The following is a 22,581-nucleotide window of genomic DNA, read 5'->3' on the forward strand; positions in this document are numbered from 1 at the left end:
CCAAGACAAAACGTCTGATTCAGTTCTTGCTGACTCGCAGTCGAGCCACAATTGCTGGAGTTGGCATTCCAACTCAACTAAATTATTATTAGCTTCGGTTCTAGCACGAAAGTGCTCCCGTTGCTGTTCGGCAACGATTAGTTGTTGCTTTAACTCACCAACTTGCCTTTGTAGCATACTATTTTCCTGTTGTACACTTTTAAGTTGCTCATGCAATTGCAAGGAAGCAGCTCCCAGCTGTTCGCTGTTTTCTAACCGGACTTTCATCCGATTCCATTCCTGCGTAGTAATAGGCGGCCTCTGGGTTAGTGTTGTTGGGTATAATTCATCCAGGGCCACGACCGTTCTAAAACGGGTTTTGACCCCGCAGAATCTATAGAATCCTCGTCGGACAACTGCTTTTACTTCGTGCAGTTGCGGCAGATAATATACATAATCTCCCACTTCTGGTTCAATTTCGTTCTCTAAACAAAACCAATACTAGACATGTTTAAGAGAATGAGAATTATTCCACACACTCTATTGACGTTGAAAAATTTTCCAACTGAAATATATTTGTTTTTTCGTGGCTTACAGCCCCCGGCTCAAAGTCCATTTTGTCGGTACCCGACAACTCGCAATTTTAATCTTAACTCGAAAATTATTCTTAAACAAATTACTAGAATTTTTGCAATCAAAAATAATGTCATTAGCGTTAAGGTCAATTCCCTTACTAATTGCCAAATTTTCAAATTGTTTCTTTCTAGGGGTTTAATCCAAGGAACTTCATGCCAATTCAAATCACTGGTGTATGCGTTAAAGTCTAGTAGTTGTTCATGTGTATGATTTCCATTTGGTCCCAGGAAAACTTCTCTTCCTGTTATCGTTCTTCTACTGTGTCTATACATTTGAGCTAGCTGATTTTCTTCTAGCTGCTTCTCTGGGAATAAACCATTGAACACCTCCTTAAAAATAGGAACTTCACGTTTGGGTTACTCAAGATAAGACAATACTTGTGGTTTTTCTACTATTGTAAGGTTTTGACCAAACGCTATCCAAGAACCATTACCTAGTTGGAATACTTTAGGGAACAATGGGTTGGACTTTATAAGCTTAAAATTTCTATAGAAAACCTTGGATATTGGGTTCATATAGCGCACGAAGCTCTGATTATCATTTTGTGTTACAATAATTGGCACTTCCTCAGTACAGGTATTTAGAGCAGTTAATTCTACTATTTTTTTGCACAATGATGCACGTAAATTATTGCACCTGCTGACTCTGCATGCAGTCCTGTGACTCCCTCTTTACCAATGAAAAGTGAATGCGAATCACCGTTCCCCATTAAAGCCAATACGTTTTTTCTATAAATTTTGTTCATTCTACATCTCAGGTTTGACATTTCGTCATTAATTGCATGTAGACTATTAAACTCTTGGACAAATAACGCGTCTAAACCACTTCTGCTGACATCTTGAGTAGTTACAGTGATGTTGTTTGCTGAGAATTTATATCGAGGCTGAATTGGTAAAAAAAAGACGTTTTCATGGTTAGTTTTACTTACTACTAGATGGCTTATTCTGATTTTCTCGCTCAAAACTTGTATGACCAATTTCCTTTTATCAGTGGTCCCTCCCATCACATAGTGATGACTACCCACAGCAATCAACTCTGCTGTGTTTTCTTCCGAGAATCCAGCTAGGTTGAATAATTTTGTTACATTTCCTTTTTGGACACTGTATTGGATATAATCAAGCTCTAATCTAAAATCTATCTTAATTCCAGGGATGAAATTGTTGGTTTCCAAATGGGTCTAGGAACATAATCTTTGATCCTTTTTCCCTTTTTCTGATTGCAATATTTCCGCATTAATTTTTCCAAGTGTTACTTCTGCGCTAATGACTACACTACCGATAATATTTTTTTTTCAATGGGGTTTGCCAAGCTACTGAATATGCAATTTTTACACCTTTGTTGTTCCCGCCTTTCATAAAGGCGCTCCATATTTTTGTTTTAATTTTAATTTCCGTTTTTGACACTTGTAACTTTCTCAATAGGGTGGTTTCGAAGCTGAATTTTTCATTTCCAAACCCCGGTAAATTTACCGATATCCCTTGTAACAATTTGCTACAAGCTTTGCTGGTAAGTGGATAGTACGTGGGAATCAATTGCTAGTTTTCTTAAATGAAATTTGCGTCGTCCCACCAGGTGCTTTTCTTTAGGCCACTGACGGTGTATGCGGCTTGAAACATGCAGTAACTTAATTGGATTTTTAAACTCTCATGATATAATACGTGTCCAGTAGATAATACAAGAGCATGTTTTTGGTTTTGAGTGCAGTTATCTCTTTCCCACAATGAGAATCTAGAGGATTTTACTATATTTTCAAAGTTATATGCCGTAATTTCTATTTTGTTGCTTTTAAGGGATCCCATGACAATGCAAAACACGAATATCTTACCAAAATTTGAGTCAGTGTCTGATGTCATCTTCTCTGTGTGCCTTTGCTAAAACAGTTATCTTTAGTCAAAGAAGTCATCACCTTGATCTTCGTTCATATCTTTATGCAAGAAATAATCGTTAAATTTGCTAGGTTTCTATCGGCTGGCAGCGGGTCGTGTATTAGGTTTTTCTGATGTTTCGACTGTTACTCGGCCAGGTCCTGGTTTCCAGTCTTGGTCTTTTCCATGACTTGCTTGTCCACTTGAACTTCGTGTAACCGTTTTTGATCTACTGTGATTTTCACCGTGATCTCTTGTTGTACTGTTGATGGGTTTGCCTTGTGTTGTTGTTTTTGTCTTACTGGAAGTCTCACTCGGAGTGCTGTTTAACTTTGTTTTGTTGGAACTGGTTGGCTGTGCTCCACTGTCGCTAGACTTTGCTTCCACATTTGTGTATCCATTAGTGTCTGGCTGTCAGGTTTAGGCTCCAACAAACCTTCATCAGATTGTCCCACCTCTGGATTAACTTCGATTTGACTTGGGAGTTCTTCTGTTTTTGTTCCCTGGTCACTTACTCCAGCGCTCTTTTGCTTGACTTCAATTTCAATGAACCCGTTCTCTTCTTCGTCGTTGCCAGCCGGCCTTTCGGCCAATTTACCTTGTTTTTGGTATTCGTGTTGACGAAACTTGAATTTCTTGAGTCTATCGTAATGCACTTTTTGATGTTTTTGAGTTTTTAGGTCTTCAATGATGAAATTCAAATCATTTATTATTTCTCGTATAACAAGAGGACCGCTATAGTACGACTGGAACTTTTTTGTTTGCCCTGGTTTTACTGTTGAATTAAACAGCAAGACCAGGTCCCCAGTTTGGTATTTAGGTCCAAACTGTTTTCGATCGTAGTAAGTTTTTTGTCTTTCTTGTTCCACTTCCATATTCAATCGTACAAGTTCGTGGCACAATTGTAGCTCCTTTTTTTTAGGTTACCAACGTAATCACTTGGAGCAAAAACTTGAGTTTGGAGTGCTTTCTAAATGCAATCAATAGGTAGTGCACAAGGAGCACCAAACAGAAGATAATAAGGACTGTATTTTGTTACTGTGTGAACAGAGCTGCGATATGCCATCATTATCAATTGAAGTTATTTACTCCAAGTGTTGTGGTATTCTCCTACGTATTTTGCCAAACTTTCCTCAATTGTTCTGTTTGTTCGTTTAATCATTGCATTACCTTGAAGGTGATACGCTGTTGTAGAGGTCCGATCAATGCCCAATTCCTTGCACATATTTTTGAAAAGATTTGACATAAAATTTGCACCCTTATCACTATGCAAATTCGCGGGGCAACCAAATCGTGAAACCCAACAGTCCACAAAAGATTTTGCTATTGTTGTTGCTTCCTGATTTTGCATAGGAACCGCTTCGTACCATTTTGAGAACTGATCTCCTATGAGTAAAATATACTTGAAACCATCACTTTCGGGTAAAGGTCCCATAATATCCAGCGCCACCTGCCAAAAGGGATGACTCGGTTTCCATACTGTTAATGGGTGCCTGTGAGTTTGTTGAGATTTTTTCTGCTTTGAGCACTTATCACTGCTTTAAATCCAATCGTATATATTACGTTTCATTCCAACCCAATAGAAACGTTCTTGGACTCTTTCAAGAGTTTTCTGCACTCCCTGGTGCCCCATAGAATCGTGTAAAAGAGGTAGGATTACATCCATGTATGATCTGTGTACGATTATTTGCTGGACTCTATAGTTTTTTTCGAGCAGCCTTTGTCGTCTTAACAGCCCTTTTGAGATATACAAAATTTAAAAATCAGTCCAGAGCTTCCGTGTTGTTTTTGAAGCCCCAAACCATTTGTCTTTTTTCTGGTCGTTTCTTTTGTTCCACCCAGCAGAACACTTCTTTTATTTCTCGCGCGTTCTGCTGTTGCTGTCGAAGATCATCTGTCTGGTCTCCAAAGACGTCGGACAGCTGTTTTCTGTGGGTTGTTTGATTAGTATCTGGGTTTTTTCTTCCACGAGAGATGGGTCCTCAACCACTGGCACTCTGGAGAGACAATCTGCATGAAGTATATTCTTCCCTGCTTGGTGATGGATTTCAAAATTAAATTGTCCCAGCTTCTCAATCCACCTGGCCAGCATTCCTTCGGGTTCCTTGAAACTGTACAACCACGTAAGAGCGCGATGATATGTTACGGTGGTAAATTTTCTTCCCAGTAAGTAATTTGGAAAATAATGAGTGAAGTAAACAATAGCATATACTTCTCTCTTTGTTGCTGAGTAATTTCGTTGGCCCTTATTCGGAGTTTTACTGGCATAGGCAATTACTCGGTCCCCTCAGTTCTGTTTCTGGGTAATGATTGCTCCTATTCCAGTTAGGGAAGCATCTGTGGCCAACGTGTAAGGGTCGGTATCGTTTGGGAATCCCAATATGCGTGCTTCCTGTAATTTTAATTTAAGTTGGTTCATAGATTCACCGCATTCTGTCGTCCAACCAGCTTTTCAGTCTTACTCAGCAACCGATATAGCGGCTCCGCTATTTTGCCAAAATCTGCAATGAATCGCCGATAAAATCCAACTAATGCAAGAATTGCACGAAGTTCTTTCAAATTTGAGGGAAGTTTCATATTTGCTACTGCGGATACTTTATCCGGATCAACTTCTACCCCATCTTTTGATATATTATGACATAAAAAATTAGTACGTTTTTGAAAGAAACGACATTTTGAGCCTTTGATTTTTAAACCGGCTTCCTTTGTACGACAAAGCACAAGCTCAAGTCGAGATAAATGTTCCTCAAACGACTTCCCAAAAATTATTATATCATCAAGATATATCAAGGCTACTTCGTATGAAAGTCCCGCCAGGATTAGTTCCATCAAATATTGGAACGCTCCTGGCGCTGATGTTAAACCCATTGGTAACCTCTTCCATTTATACAAACCCATAGGAGTGATGAAAGCAGTCAAGTTTTGTGATTCCTCCTCTAAGGCCATTTCGAAATAGCCCGACGTTAGGTAAATGTTCGAAAAAAAATGTTTCCATCCAACGAATCTATTACATCATTAATTCTTGGCAATGGCCAGCTTGTTTTTTCAATTTGTTTATTTAGACCTCTGTAGTCTACTACTAGTCGGAATGTTCCATCTTTCTTTTTAACTAGTATGGACGGTGCTGCCCAGTATGAATGAGTTGGCTCAACCAAATTGGCTTCTTCTAGGTCTTCCACTATTTTTATCTGCTTTCCGTTTTTCAAAGCTCATACTGCCATAGGCCCGCCTGAATGGTTTTGCGTCTTTTTATAGTTTTATTTTGTTTTATTTTATCACAGAAACCCAAGTCATTTGAGTTTCTGGAGAATACTTGATTGTGCCTCATGAACATTGCAACTACTTGGTCGGTCTGATTTCTACTCAAATCTGTTCCCTCTAATGTTGCATGAATCCCCATCCGGAAAGCTTCCGGATGTTTTGGCTTGTTCTTGCTTGTGAACAAACCATTTACTTGTATGCTGTCATCGTTGCTTAAAAACTCTCCAATTTTAGTATTTTGGAATACCTTGATATCATTAACTGGAATAACTGCGAATCACCGTTCCCCATTAAAGCCAATACGTTTTGTCTATAAATTTTGTTCTATCTACATCTCAGGTTTGACATTTCGTCAACAATTGCATGTAGACTATTAAACTCTTGGACAAATAACGCGTCCAAACCACTTCTGCTGACATCTTGAGTAGTTACAGTGTATGTTGTTTGCTGAGAATTTATATCGAGGCTGAATTGGTAAAAAAAAAGACGTTTTGATGGTTAGTTTTATTTACTACTAGATGGTTTATTCTGATTTCCTCGCTCAAAACTTGTATGACGAATTTCCTTTTATCAGTGGTCTCGCCCATCACATAGTGATGATTACCCACAGCAATCAACTCTGCTGTGTTTTCTTCCGAGAATCCAGCTAGGTTGAATAATTTTGTTACATTTTTGTTACATAAAGGAGGCCCAACTTAGGAAAAGTTGAACTAAAAGTTCAACTTTTCCTAAGATTTTCACTGAGGTATTATTAGCAGCTAAGACTCTTATTGTATGGGTCTATTCGTTTTGTGTCTAAACCACTTCTGCTGTTACATCTCTCTGTTGGGCCTCCTTTATCAGGGTGTATCAAAAGAGACAGATGTCTGAATCGCCGTTGGATTTCGCCCACTGCAACGATTGAGGAAATCCAACGGCGATTCAGACATCTCTCTTTTGATACACCCTGATAAAGGAGGCCCAACAGAGATTCCAGTTATTAAATCAAATAAGATGCGTGCTGATGGATGACGGTGCACGTAATATATACGAAACTCATGGATGGAAGTTTGCTGTCGAGTTTTTGAATTAATAATGAGTGGAGCATTATGCTTCCATAGGGGAAGGCAGTGTAGTGTCACTACATACCGATCGTCCCCACATCTTCCGGGCCGGAAGAAGTTACGGCGAAAATGAAATGAACCATCTACTAATAAATACAAGGCTTAATAATTTAAGGGTTCAAAAGAGTAAGACCTGCCAAAAATGTTGCCAGATTTACCGTTTTCGATGCTGTTTGCCTTTATTAAACTGGAAGGAAGTTGCTTATGGTTCGGTTCAATAAATCGTTACGAAAGAGTGTTCTGTCACCTTTAGACGCCAAGTTGTGTGTTTTCATCTAATTGACTTTTCTTTGTAAAGAGAATAATTTGGGGCGGTTGTCTTCAATAAAAATTTTCATTTCTTTCAGAAATGGAAATACATGATCCGGATGGCTTCAAAAATGAGCTCCAGAGCAGAATGGCAAAGTTCTGCGATGAGATTCAAGGTATATGGAATGAGATAGGCGTGAACGAGTCCTGCCAGTCAGATCGTGCACAAGAAGCAATGACTCTCCTGGAACAGATCTGTCTTGGAATGATCAATGAAGAAAAATCGAATTTGCATAAACTAAAGGAAAGTGTAAAATTAGCCCGCAAAGATATTGAGGAAATTACCCGGGCTCTGAAGTTGCATGGGGTGGATGAACCCCAACAGTTGCCTTTGATGCAGTTGGAGGCATTTTTGAAGTCAGAGGCTGACAAACTGAGGGTTATGAAGAAAGAGAGAATGGATCAACTGGAAAAGTTAGTTTTTGCCGGTTAGAGTAAAACAGTGGAATAATTGTCGTGATGAGCTTATTAATTGCTCTCGAACGAATTTTGAAGCAATAATAATATAAAAACAGAATTTAGGATATAAACGAGGGGACTTCTCTCGAGTTATAGTTTTTCCTGAATTCACTTAAGTTTATGTTGGTTGCAATTATTTTAGTCATGTGGTCTTTTTTGCAATTTTTTATTTGACCGATATTTCGTCCGATCCATTTGACTTTCGTCCTCAAAAACGGGATAAACAGGTAACGGCAAGAGGGCATTAAGTTCTCTTAGAGTCTTCCGCCTTTCTAGTCTCTAAGAATGCGATTCACAAAACTGTTTTGGAGACAATTATCGCATATGCACATGAAGCGTGTTACCTATCTAAGTCAAATCTGAGGACAATTGAAAAGGTACAGAAAAAGGCAACTCAATGGATTTTTCCTAGTGAACGCAGTTAGGGAGAAGTTAGGGAGACAGATTACTAAAGCTACAACTACTTCCAGTATCATCGTACGCAGAGATGCACGATCTTTTAATATTTTTTTTTCACAAACTTGCGATGCGACTCAGCTGAAGTGTACAAGCATGTTGATGAGAACTCAATAAACAAGTTCTTTATGGCAAAAACGAGGCTACGCAAGTCAGATAACAATTTTTTCACACGTGTTGTTCTTTGCAGACGTTAACTTTAATTGCATTTTAAAGATTCAAAAATCAATAAACCGAGAAACTTGAATATGCAAGCTAGAAGCGAGGTGAGACGGTTATTGTCTTGCTTGACTCCATATTTGAACAAATGAATGATGTTGCCAGTTTTCACACAAAGATGGGTAGATATGTTTATCAGCGATTATGGTGAATGCCAGCGTCAATGATGGCTATAGAACGCTGGGAGAAACATTTTTTGGAGAAAAGTTATCGAAACCGTCGGGATCTGTAGCTTAGCCAGCGCATTGATTTTCCAGAGCTTTTGCCAGCTATTCATTGAAATATCTGCCATCTGTTATAGGAGGATCGGAAGGTTTTCAGATTCAGTGAACACGGATTGGGAAAATAAATTTTTGATGAGCTAGGCTTTTCATTATCAGTGGTAGCTTTTAGGATATACATTTTTGAGGGTAGTTGAGTTGATTTTGGAATGAGTTTTCAAACTGCTTCTCACCTTAGTCTATTTGGACAATTTTCTTAGTGTATTTGTTATTTCAATTTTGACCCATGGTGGCAGATCATTTGTTTTGTCTTTTTTACCACATTTGTTTCGAAGGTCTTGTACAGTCAGTCGCTCCATAACTCTATCACAAAGTTAAAATAACTGCAGCAGTACGATAAGAATGATTTCTGGAACATGGTGCGCTTATTTCATTCCACTCTGCTCTCTGGTACGAGACAATGCTGAATTCCTCATTTTCAGACAGCTGCTGTAGAATCTTGAACCTTCCGATTAGGTTTACTTTCATTTGAAAAGTCTTTTTGTAAAGGTGTCTCTTTTGCGAAAAAATATTTGGCTGACCGTTTTTGCGCTCTCAAATGACTTTTGTATTTTGGTTTTAATTACTAGAAACTTTTTTTGTGCAATATGAGGGACTTTATTTTCGTTTCAATAAGAATTCAATCATTTTTTGACGTCAAGTGTTTGAAAAACAGTTAAGATTTTTTTCGTAAATGCATTCTCAAAAATTTTTTGAGAATGACCATTTTTTGCGAAATGTTTCATATTTTTGAATTCTGCTTTTCTTTCTTTTGTTCTGTTTAGAAAGATGGATCTTTTTCTCGGATCACTCATTGTTTTTTTCTATGTCTCTAATGCTGAACAATGAAATGTATTCGTTTTTCTTGATTTTTTTTTATTTGCTTTTTAACTTTCAAAAATCAAAAATTGGTCTTTTTGTTAGGGTGTTTATTATATTGTTCACATTCTAGTTTGTATCATTCTAGATTCCTGGCACCTACCTTTATTCGTTATATTGATTTTTGTAATTTTGATTTCGTACTTTTTCTTAGATTTTCGTCGTTTCTTTGGTTTGCAATTGATTTCATTCAACATAAGGCAGCACTGAGAGTTTGCTAGAAAGCATTTTCCAAAATTGTCACCTGTTGGTATTTATTGCAATTTTCTTCCGGCCTTGGGTTTGTTTTTAAACGATTTTTTGCCTTTGAATTTTATTCTGTTGCTTATGTCTTTTCTATCGCTAGTTTAATTTTTCAATTAATGAAATCATTTTGTCTAGCCTATATACAACAAGGTAGAAGTATGTGTTGTTTTGTCTTAATTGCATTGATTAGAAATCTAATTGTAGTGGTTTTTTAATTCTTAAATTTGAGCATTATTTTGAAAATATTAACTTAGTTTCTAAGATTATTATCTGCCGTTTGCTTTCGCGATCTTTGAGATTAGAATTATGAATTATTTGAGGGCAATTGATAGCCCTGTCAGCTTTTTCATCCTAACTGTATTTTGATCATCTTAATTATTTCGGACTTACGAAACGTTTTCAGTAATATAAATTTTCGCTGCATTTTGTTACTCTTGGTGACAGTGGTTTAAGTTTCAATTTTTAGATCGGAGGTAATGAATTAATAGTTTAATACATAAGGTAATAGCTTCTGCTGCAATAACGGTACGTTTTTAATGAAGTTTTTACGCTTCGAGTCGCTTCCGGAATTCTTCCGGCTATGTTTTTATGTTTTTTATTTCGTCAAGATTTTTGTTACGACCATATGACGTCACAACCACTTCAAATCTGCTTTTTGTTCATTCGTTCAAGGAATTTCAACTGAATTGCCTGGCGTCATTTTTCGCTCTCAGTGATGCGACTTTTTGTTCAATCGCATGAATAACTTTTTTGTAACACTTCACTTTCCTCACTCTCAAAAATGACTTCCTCAATTTAAAAATTGACTATTCTTCACTTTAATTCAAACAGGTAAGGTCGAGTTTGTGTCACCTACCTCACTCTCAAAAATGACTTCGTCACTTTGAAATTGACTTTTATTTACTTTATTTCAAAAGGATAAGGTCAAGTGAATGTATGTCACTCTAAATGAAGGTTATTTGCGAGGTTTTTGCTGCGCTATGTGCTCACTTAATTTTGAAAAAAAATTTGCTCGGTTTTTCAAGTTTTTAAAAAAGTCAGTTTTGTTTTGTGCAATTATTTATAGCATTTGGGGTCGTCTGTGATTCAAATTAGTTGTTTTTGCTTCCTTTTGATTATTTTGATTTTTGTTTTGAGTTGTTTTTGGTAAAGATAATGGGTAATTAAGCTTTTCTAGAGGTTTTGCTTAAAGTCACTGGAGTCTATACACGGTACTTCTCAATGACAATTAAGATAAATTCCATTTTTTTTGTACTTTTGTTTAAATTGGCAAGGTGTTGGATTGGTGTATGCTTGAATGAAGTAGTGAAAAGTGTTACAATAATGGTCTGGAAGTAGCATATTGGCAATTTATCCATTATTTTAGCTAAACTTTGAAATTTTGCGGTTATTTTTCTTTTGTCCTTCATTTCCTTTCACCTCTCTCCGTTTTTCTTCTTGAATCTTTTGTTGGGTTTTTTATCAATCTGTAGGCGTTTAATCAATGAAAATTAAACGTTTCGCATGGTATTTTGTCAATAGCTGTTTTAGAGTTGTAACTTTAAAAGAAAATTTTTTCAGATTGGTTCAATTTTTCTGGTCAGACAACTTTCCATTGTTCAGTTTCAAGTTATTTTCATGTTATTTTTAAAGTGATTAGTGTTAATAAGCATAATAATCATTGTGGTAGTTAGCAGTGTCAATTTTTTCCTTCGAGTTGTTTCCGGAACTCTCTTGGCTATGTTTTAACATGTTCATACATTTTCATGATTTTTAAAGTCAAATATTGGTCATGCCGAAAAAGGAAGTGGAGCGAAAAAGCGAGTGGTTTTGCGGCGTGAAGTTTTTTCGACAGATTTTTCCAGTAGAGTAAGAAAACGTCGTTTGAACAAAAACTAGCTTTACTCTATTGCGGCTTTTTGTTCACGTACCGCAATTTGTCCTCTGCTTTTTTTACTTTCAATTTTTTGACAGGGGTTTTTTTTAAAATGGTGTCTTCAATCCAATCATAGTCAATTCTATTTTATTGTTTAGTCAATGAAAAATCTTTGAATTGTAGGTCAGGACTTGTTTTTTGTTTCGTCGTCAAGATTTGTTGCGACCATATGAAGTCAGTCACTTCAAGTCTGCTTTTTGTTCTTGCAATTGCAACTGGATTGCGTGTGACGTCATTTTTCAGTCTTAGTGTGATTAGGTTTTTCACCACACTCTCGAAAATGACTTCTGAATTTGACTTTTTAAAAACTTTAGTTCAAAGAGATAAGGTCAATGAGTGTGACTGTAATTGAAGGTTATTTGGGAACAGCTAATAGAAGCAGCAATAAGTTTGCCAGATTCCTAATCAAAATGTAACATCTAAGCATTTAATGAAAAGAATTTGTTGGTCTGTTTCTTTTACTATCCTTTTGAGACCGCAGATCTACGAAGCTATTGCGGCTATTTACTGGCCATCTGTCGGCTATGTTCAAATACTTTGCATTCAATAAATTTTTGTTTCTGCTTTGTGTTCTGAGTAAAATATTGCACTTCCCCGTGTCATGCCAATTATAGTTCTGTACTACTGGCTTCGGAAAAATACTTTGCTCTCTCTCTCCCTCTCAAAAAAAATCTTGTGGCATTTGGTTTCTGTTGCCGTGGACAAAACTTTATTGATTTTGAGGACATCAGCAAAAATTTGGGTTGTTATTTTTGACGAATTTTGTATTTGTCTTTGTTTTATATGAAGGGGTCAAATGAAGTAGTTGATAGCTCGTATTTCCTTCGCTTTTTAATATAAAAATGATTTTCAAGACGTTAAGAATAAGAATTTTCAGTAGTTTCTTCTTATCTCTGCAAATCAAATTTTTGATGTGTTATTTGTTCCAGACTGATGAGCACAGCGACAGAACTATCCAAGGAATTGGGAGAGAAGTTCACCTGCACTGTGAAGCCAGGCGAGATCCCAGCGGACTGCGAGCTCAAGTACCTGGCGCAAGATGTCGAAAGGTACTCTTCATCTTTTTAGTGATTTTCTTGCTATGTTCATTCTGGTTGTACCATTTCTGTATTGTATTTACATCGCCAGGTACTGCACTGGTTGATGCTGCAAATTCTGCTTGTGTGTAATGTGCGATTAACGCTTTTCAGTCTGTCTAGTTATTAATAGCCGCCCTCGTCTTCTGAGCGGGCTGTTATGGTGTCCTATTTTTTTACAATTCAAAGGATTTGGATTGCTTTGATGTGCTGTCATTTTTTCGACTCTTAAGAGAAGAGTATTGACAAAGTGTCTTTTTTGCGACTCGAAAAGAAGTATTGGTGAATCGTGTTTTTTATCGGGAACTTTGTTCAAATGTATTTGAAACAGAAATTAAAATACGTGAAAACAGTGCTTAGGTCAAATTCCTGACGAGAAGAGAGATTGGGTTTCTGTATTTTTGAGGGAACAAGAAAAGTCTTTATTTTTGTTTACACTTTCTCAACATTTAAATAGTCAATTACAATTTGCGTGGTTATCGTTCTCCAGTTTTGTGCTGCACTCTTCAAATAAAGATCTTTGTTGAATCAAAAGTTTGATTCTTCTCTCGGGATTTGTTGTTTCATATACTTTCTCCATAACTCAGCAGCAATTACCTTCACATTCAGTAGGTGATTTAAAAATTTTGGTTACTGAAAAACAGTCAACACATTAATCGGGCTCACGTTTGCTGCAAGCGTTTCAACGGCTCATCACAAAAGAACATTCTGGACTCTTCTAAATATGGACTTGTAAACAAATCTGGTCAAATTGAGCGAGCCAGAATCGATGAGGTGGACCCCTTGATTATAACTGTCGACAATGATAGCGACAATCTATTGTAGGTTACTGATAGTCCCTCCAAAAAACAAATCCAAGCTCCAGATAATACGGTCAACCTCTTGAGAGTTTTTTTTCAGGACCAACGACAGACACGCAAAGTTTTCTGCAGTGAGCGGTACTAAAGAAAAACCTTGTTCATCGCTTTTATCGTTATGAGCTTTCGCTCCTCAGCTGTCTGTTTCGAGCTCCACTCCTGCCTTCTCTGCCGGGTTGAAAATTGTTGCTGACTGAAGCGCTGAAGTCACGGTAACGTCAAATGCAGCTGGTTTGCCGGTTGTCCAAGGTGAAATGAAAATGTCACCTGGTCTGGTTTTGCTTTCAGGAAGCAATTTCTTATCTTCAACTGAAGAAAGATTTGCAGACGAGGAAGCTGAGACAAGAGGACCACTGATTCAAACATACAGACGCCGTACAGATCTATGATTCCGGTTTTGCAAAAGGGGGCATTTTCCTTAATCATAAACCGGAATTTTAAACGGTTTTTTAAATTTACTGGATAATAATTCGGTTCCAAGTGAAGGCCTAGCGCGGGAATAGGTGGTGCTGCAAGTCATAATCCTGATTGCGGAAGCGATGGTGACAAAAGACCGGCTTTTTCGTTTGTTAACCTGATCAACAAGTCCTTGATTGTTTTTGTACCTTGGGTTTCTTGACGTTTATTTTGTGTATAATTTGTAATGCCCCGATTCGAGATGCTTGAAATGAGTTATAGTTAAACTTGTTCATCTAGCAATTGGACATCGGTAATTTAAAAAACCAAAGAGGAAACTGATGTTATACAGCCAATATAAGCTTCTTATACTTGATCCAGAGATCCTTACCAATAGATTTTCTTACTCCTAATCCCGACTGGCTGATTGGCAATTTTGCTTGAAGCCATGCATCTTCTGGCAATGTTGAAACAATAATGTTTTTAAAAGTATCCCTTTGCAGGTTATCAAAGGATCTCAAGAGCTCCAAATCTATTGCAAGGTGTATTGCAACTTAGGGATTAAACCATTTGGACAGAACCAACACAATGACGTGGAATCCCTAAAGCGCATTGAGGATCATCCACGTTGTCAACGCATTCCAACAGCGCTTCGTTTTTACTCGTTTTTGCAAACATGAGGCTACATAATTGAGAGTGCCAACCGCAGCACCAAGTACTTGAAGTCCCCGCGGGTTGTTTCGCTGTAGTGACTTATCTACTTCTAGAAGTTCAAGTGACAAAACCTCACACTTGTCCTGCTGTAAAATGCTGAAAACAGTGCTTAGGTCAAATTGCTGACGAGAATAGAGATTGGGTTTCTGTATTTTTGAGGGAACAAGAAAAGTCTTTATTTTTGTTTACACTTTCTCAACATTTAAATAGTCAATTACAATTTGCGTGGTTATCGTTCTCCAGTTTTGTGCTGCACTCTTCAAGTAAAGATCTTTGTTGAATCAAAAGTTTGATTCTTGTCTCGGGATTTGTTGTTTCATATACTTTCTCCATACCTCAGCAGCAATTACCTTCACATTCAGTAGGTGATTTAATAATTTTGGTTACTGAAAAACAGTCACCACATTAATAGGGCTCCCGTTTGCTGCAAGCGTTTCAACGGCTCATCACAAAAGAACATTCTGGACTCTTCTAAATATGGACTTGTAATTAAATCTGGTCAAATTGAGCGAGCCAGAATCGATGAGGTGGACCCCTTGATTATAACTGTCGACAATGATAGCGAAAATCTATTGTAGGTTACTGATAGTCCCTCCAAAAAACAAATCCAAGCTCCAGATAATACGGTCAACCTCTTGAGAGTTTTCTTTTCAGTTCCAACGACAGACACGCAAAGTTTTCTACAGTGAGCGGTACTAAAGAAAAACCTTGTTCATCGCTTTTATCGTTATGAGCTTTCGCTCCTCAGCTGTCTGTTTCGAACTCCACTCCTGCCTTCTCTGTCGGGTTGAAAATTGTTGCTGACTGAAGCGCTGAAGTCACGGTGACGTCAAATGCAGCTGGTTTGCCGGTTGTCCAAGGTGAAATGAATATGTCACCTGGTCTGGTTTTGCTTTCAGGAAGCAATTTCTTATCTTCAACTGAAGAAAGATTTGCAGACGATGAAGCTGAGACAAGAGGACCACTGATTCAAACATACAGACGCCGTACAGATCTATGATTCCGGTTTTGCAAAAGGGGGCTTTTTCCTTAATCATAAACCGGAATTTCAAACGGTTTTTTAAATTTACTGGATAATAATTCGGTTCCAAGTGAAGGCCTAGCGCGGGAATAGGTGGTGCTGCAAGTCATAATCCTGATTGCGGAAGCGATGGTGACAAAAGACCGGCTTTTTCGTTTGTTAACCTGATCAACAAGTCCTTGATTGTTTTTGTACCTTGGGCTTCTTGACGTTTATTTTGTGTATAATTTGTAATGCCCCGATTCGAGATGCTTGAAATGAGTTAGAGTTAAACTTGTTCATCTAGCAATTGGACATCGGTAATTTAAAAAACCAAAGAGGAAACTGATGTTATACAGCCAATATAAGCTTCTTATACTTGATCCAGAGATCCTTACCAATAGATTTTCTTACTCCTAATCCCGACTGGCTGATTGGCAATTTTGCTTGAAGCCATGCATCTTCTGGCAATGTTGAAACAATAATGTTTTTAAAAGTATCCCTTTGCAGGTTATCAAAGGATCTCAAGAGCTCCAAATCTATTGCAAGGTGTATTGCAACTTAGGGATTAAACCATTTGGACAGAACCAACACAATGACGTGGAATCCCTAAAGCGCATTGAGGATCATCCACGTTGTCAACGCATTCCAACAGCGCTTCGTTTTTACTCGTTTTTGCAAACATGAGGCTACATAATTGAGAGTGCCAACCGCAGCACCAAGTACTTGAAGTCCCCGCGGGTTGTTTCGCTGTAGTGACTTATCTACTTCTAGAAGTTCAAAAGTGACAAAACCTCACACTTGTCCTGCTGTAAAATGCTGAAAACAGTGCTTAGGTCAAATTGCTGACGAGAATAGAGATTGGGTTTCTGTATTTTTGAGGGAATAAGAAGTCTTTATTTTGTTTACACTTTCTCAACATTTAAATAGTCAATTACAATTTGCGTGGTTATCGTTCTCCAGTTTTGTGCTGCACTCTTCAAGTAAAGATGTTTATTGAATCAAAAGTTTGATTCTTGTCTCGGGATTTGTTGTTTCATATACTTTCTCCATACCTCAGCAGCAAATAACTTCACATTCAGTAGGTGATTAAAAAATTTTGGTTACTGAAAAACAGTCACCACATTAATAGGGCTCCCGTTTGCTGCAAGCGTTTCAACGGCTCATCACAAAAGAACATTCTGGACTCTTCTAAATATGGACTTGTAATTAAATCTAGTCAAATTGAGCGAGCCAGAATCGATGAGGTGGACCCCTTGATTATAACTGTCGACAATGATAGCGACAATCCATTGTAGGTTACTGATAGTCCCTTCAAAAAACAAATCCAAGCTCCAGATAATACGGTCAATCTCTTGAGAGTTTTTTTTTCAGGACCAACAACAGACACGCAATTTTTTCTACAGCGAGCGGTACAAAAGAAAAACCTTGTTAATCGCTTTTATCGTTATGAGCATTGAGTTTTCTTTCCTCAGCTGTCTGTTTCGAACTCCACTCCTGCCTTCTCTGCCGCTTTGAAAATTGTTGCTGACTGAAGCGCTGAAGTCACGGTAACGTCAAATGCAGCTGGTTTGCCGGTTGTCCAAAGTGAAATGAAAATGTCACCTGGTCTGGTTTTGCTTTCAGGAGGCAATTTCTTATCTTCAACTGAAGAAAGATTTGCAGACGAGGAAGCTGAGACAAGAGGACCACTGATTCAAACATACAGACGCCGTACAGATCTATGATTCCGGTTTTGCAAAAGGGGGCATTTTCCTTAATCGTAAACCGGAATTTTAAACGGTTTTTAAATTTACTGGATAATTATTCGGTTCCAAGTGAAGGCCTAGCGCGGGAATAGGTGGTGGTGCAAGTCATGATCCTGATTGCGGAAGCGATGGTGACAAAAGACCGGCTTTTTAGTTTGTTAACCTGATCAACAAGTCCTTGATTGTTTTTGTACCTTGGGCTTCTTGACGTTTATTTTGTGTATAATTTGTAATGCCACGATTCGAGATGCTTGAAATGAGTTTAACCTTTTCATCTAGCTATTGGACATCGGTAATTTGAAAAACCAAAGAGGAAACTGATGTTATACAGCCAATATAAGCTGGTTATACTTGATCCAGAGATCCTTACCAATAGATTTTCTTACTCCTAATCCCGACTGGCTGATTGACATTTTTACTTAGCCATGCATCTTCTGGCAATGTTGTAACAATAATGTCTTTAAAAGTATCCCTTTGCAGGTTATCAATTGATCTCAAGAGCTCCAAATCTATTGCGAAGAGTATTGCAACTTAGGGATTAAACCATTTGGACAGAACCAACACAATGACGTAGAATCCCTAAAGCGCATTGAGGATCATCCATGTGGTCAACGCATTCCAACAGCGCTGCGTTTTTTACTCGTTTTTGCAAACATCAGGCTACATAATTGAGAGTGCCAACCGCAGCACCAAGTACTTGAAGTCCCTGCGGGTTGTTTCGCTGTAGTGACTTATCTTCTTCTAGAAGTTCAAAGGTGACAAAACCTCACACTTGTCCTGCTGTAAAATTAGACCTCTTTCAGGGCCTTTCCCTACATAGGATTTGCAGCGTTGGATTGAATTCATTTTCGGTCCCAGCTACAGCGCCGTCATCAAGATAGCAAGTTTTTTGCAGCAGGTTTGGCACCTTTTCCTTGATTGATTGGATGATTGGCCAAAGAGTTGATAGAAATAACAGGTCTTAATGGGTTACCTTGGGGCACTCCAGTGCGGCTAGTGATACTGTTATCACCAGAAAATAATTATCGGTACCTTGAGTAACAAAATGAACTTAAAGCCGCTATTCCTGGCTTAAACTTGGTGACTACATTCAGAAGAAAGCGCACTTTAACGGAATTTCCTGCCTTATTTGGAAAAGGAGGCAATCTTTTCAAAGTTGTTTTGATGATGATAGCCTCAGCACCACCTGCAATGGAGACTCCTAACTGTTAGATTTCAAACATATCCCTATCTTCTCCTTAGAACTTCCCCGACTGCAATTGGTCGGGCACCCTTTGTTTTTCTTTGAAGCTGTCAGAACAACTACAAAAAGGGCAGGCTACGGACTGTGGAAACTGCCTCTGCAAGCATTGTTACCAAACTTTGTTACAACTTTGAGCGTTACTTTGATTGATCTTGCGCTGTACATTGGACCGCGTGGAGCAAATGCTCCACGTGTATCTTATGAGCACGGATGGCTATCACGTAGCCCTTGATGACTTGAATATATGAGAAACAACTAAACAAGTTAATCAAGCTAAACGAGCTTAAACAAATAACTAAGAATAACATAAATAACATATAAAGAAATTTAACTATATATAGACAATACATGAAAATATGCTTTATTGCACCATATAAGAGTTAATAGCCACACTTTTGGGTCTGATGCAAAAGCGTTCGTGGGGTCCATGGATAGCTTTGAGGATAGCCTAACCAAGTGCTCAAACTGTTGGTCGCTCAGGGTTTCCCTTTCTAAAATGGGGAGGTGGGCAACTTTGGGGTCCCAACTTCTCAGTTTTGACTGGTTTTGAATTTTGACAATTTCGAAGTTTTTCCAGTTTCAGAAGTTAGTTATTGCTGTTTGATTGCTGTTTTTGCTGATTTGAAGTGGCGCCTACAGCGCGCACTCATAAGGTAAGAATTAAACTGATGCTAAACTAAATGTTTTTGTTGGAGATGAACGTGCTTAGGCCGTGTAGTGTAGTATCTAATGTCGACAACTCTCATCGGGGATGTCGAGGGTTCGAACTCTTCCTAAGTCAGAAATGTTTGCATCATAAAAATTTCTCAAACCTATCCCCCCTTCTTAATTGTTTTCCTTGCCAGTTGTTCCAGAGCAATTCCTCCAAAGTTAGTCGGTTGATGTTTTGAGTTTTTTAACGGATTTTTTTAAAAGGGTGATTCAAACCTATTCTAGTAATTTCATGTCATGTTTTTTCAATAAAATTTATTTGAATGGTAGGTCAAGGCTTGCCCGTTAAGTTTTTCAAGATCTGTTCCTTTTGTTTAGCTTTTTCACGCCAATAAGAAGTCAAATGAGATGGGTTTAATCACTTTGGAATGATAAAAGGAGCCAAAAATTGAGTAGGTTTTCCTCGTTATTTCTCAAACTATCTTTAAACTGGAGTGAGAATTTGGTGTTCGAATGAGTTTTCGTTTTTTGAGAGGGTTTTTTCAGGTGCGTCAGGTTAACTACTGTTTTACACTTTCTCAACATTTAAATAGTCAATTACAATTTGCGTGGTTATCGTTCTCCAGTTTTGTGCTGCACTCTTCAAGTAAAGATGTTTATTGAATCAAAAGTTTGATTCTTGTCTCGGGATTTGTTGTTTCATATACTTTCTCCATACCTCAGCAGCAAATAACTTCACATTCAGTAGGTGATTTAAAAATTTTGGTTACTGAAAAACAATCACCACATTAATAGGGCTCTTGTTTGCTGCAAGCGTTTCAACGGCTCATCACAAAAGAACATTCTGGACTCTTCTAAATATGGACTTGTAATTAAATCTGGTCAAATTGAGCGAGCCAGAATCGATGAGGTGGACCCCTTGATTATAACTGTCGACAATGATAGCGACAATCTATTGTAGGTTACTGATAGTCCCTCCAAAAAACAATTCCAAGCTCCAGATAATACGGTCAATCTCTTGAGAGTTTTTTTTCAGGACCAACGACAGACACGCAATTTTTTCTACAGCGAGCGGTACAAAAGAAAAACCTTGTTAATCGCTTTTATCGTTATGAGCATTGAGTTTTCTTTCCTCAGCTGTCTGTTTCGAACTCCACTCCTGCCTTCTCTGCCGCTTTGAAAATTGTTGCTGACTGAAGCGCTGAAGTCACGGTAACGTCAAATGCAGCTGGTTTGCCGGTTGTCCAAAGTGAAATGAAAATGTCACCTGGTCTGGTTTTGCTTTCAGGAGGCAATTTCTTATCTTCAACTGAAGAAAGATTTGCAGACGAGGAAGCTGAGACAAGAGGACCACTGATTCAAACATACAGACGCCGTACAGATCTATGATTCCGGTTTTGCAAAAGGGGGCATTTTCGACAGAACCAACACAATGACGTAGAATCCCTAAAGAGCATTGAGGATCATCCATGTGGTCAACGCATTCCAACAGCGCTGCGTTTTTTACTCGTTTTTGCAAACATCAGGCTACATAATTGAGAGTGCCAACCGCAGCACCAAGTACTTGAAGTCCCTGCGGGTTGTTTCGCTGTAGTGACTTATCTTCTTCTAGAAGTTCAAAGGTGACAAAACCTCACACTTGTCCTGCTGTAAAATTAGACCTCTTTCAGGGCCTTTCCCTACATAGGATTTGCAGCGTTGGATTGAATTCATTTTCGGTCCCAGCTACAGCGCCGTCATCAAGATAGCAAGTTTTTTGCAGCAGGTTTGGCACCTTTTCCTTGATTGATTGGATGATTGGCCAAAGAGTTGATAGAAATAACAGGTCTTAATGGGTTACCTTGGGGCACTCCAGTGCGGCTAGTGATACTTTTATCACCAGAAAATAATTATCGGTACCTTGAGTAACAAAATGAACTTAAAGCCGCTATTCCTGGCTTAAACTTGGTGACTACATTTAGAAGAAAGCGCACTTTAACGGAATTTCCTGCCTTATTTGGAAAAGGAGGCAATCTTTTCAAAGTTGTTTTGATGATGATAGCCTCAGCACCACCTGCAATGGAGACTCCTAACTGTTAGATTTCAAACATATCCCTATCTTCTCCTTAGAACTTCCCCGACTGCAATTGGTCGGGCACCCTTTGTTTTTCTTTAAAGCTGTCAGAACAACTACAAAAAGGGCAGGCTACGGACTGTGGAAACTGCCTCTGCAAGCATTGTTACCAAACTTTGTTACAACTTTGAGCGTTACTTTGATTGATCTTGCGCTGTACATTGGACCGCGTGGAGCAAATGCTCCACGTGTATCTTATGAGCACGGATGGCTATCACGTAGCACTTGATGCCTTGAATATATGAGAAACAACTAAACAAGTTAATCAAGCTAAACGAGCTTAAACAAATAACTAAGAATAACATAAATAACATATAAAGAAATTTAACTGTATATAGACAATACATGAAAATATGCTTTATTGCACCATATAAGAGTTAATAGCCACACTTTTGGGTCTGATGCAAAAGCGTTCGTGGGGTCCATGGATAGCTTTGAGGATAGCCTAACCAAGTGCTCAAACTGTTGGTCGCTCAGGGTTTCCCTTTCTAAAATTGGGAGGTGGGCAACTTTGGGGTCCCAACTTCTCAGTTTTGACTGGTTTTGAATTTTGACAATTTCGAAGTTTTTCCAGTTTCAGAAGTTAGTTATTGCTGTTTGATTGCTGTTTTTGCTGATTTGAAGTGGCGCCTACAGCGCGCACTCATAAGGTAAGAATTAAACTGATGCTAAACTAAATGTTTTTGTTGGAGATGAACGTACTTAGGCCGTGTAGTGTAGTATCTAATGTCGACAACTCTCATCGGGGATGTCGAGGGTTCGAACTCTTCCTAAGTCAGAAATGTTTGCATCATAAAAATTTCTCAAACCTATCCCCCCTTCTTAATTGTTTTCCTTGCCAGTTGTTCCAGAGCAATTCCTCCAAAGTTAGTCGGTTGATGTTTTGAGTTTTTTAACGGATTTTTTTTAAAAGGGTGATTCAAACCTATTCTAGTAATTTCATGTCATGTTTTTTCAATAAAATTTATTTGAATGGTAGGTCAAGGCTTGCCCGTTAAGTTTTTCAAGATCTGTTCCTTTTGTTTAGCTTTTTCACGCCAATAAGAAGTCAAATGAGATGGGTTTAATCACTTTGGAATGATAAAAGGAGCCAAAAATTGAGTAGGTTTTCCTCGTTATTTCTCAAACTATCTTTAAACTGGAGTGAGAATTTGGTGTTCGAATGAGTTTTCGTTTTTTGAGAGGGTTTTTTCAGG

The 22,581-nt window shown here is 38.1% G+C and overlaps 2 protein-coding genes across 4 annotated transcripts in view; both read left to right on the forward strand.

Moving 5' to 3' along the window:
• LOC142343136 (charged multivesicular body protein 2a-like) overlaps nucleotides 1–22,581 on the forward strand; it is a 257,000-nt gene that overhangs the window by 59,421 nt on the left and 174,998 nt on the right. The gene's annotated exons all lie outside the window — the stretch shown is intronic.
• Nucleotides 7,196–22,581, forward strand: part of LOC142342344 (protein regulator of cytokinesis 1-like) — a 51,322-nt gene continuing 35,936 nt past the window's right edge. Inside the window, exons 1-2 of the mRNA XM_075393643.1 lie at nucleotides 7,196–7,567; nucleotides 12,517–12,636. Coding sequence (XP_075249758.1) covers nucleotides 7,242–7,567; nucleotides 12,517–12,636 — 446 coding nt within the window. The 5' untranslated portion in view covers nucleotides 7,196–7,241. The remainder of the gene's footprint in view (nucleotides 7,568–12,516; nucleotides 12,637–22,581) is intronic.

Source organism: Convolutriloba macropyga, chromosome 7, assembly GCF_964194025.1.
Source record: "Convolutriloba macropyga chromosome 7, txConMacr16.3, whole genome shotgun sequence".
Classification (NCBI taxonomy): domain Eukaryota; kingdom Metazoa; phylum Xenacoelomorpha; order Acoela; family Convolutidae; genus Convolutriloba; species Convolutriloba macropyga.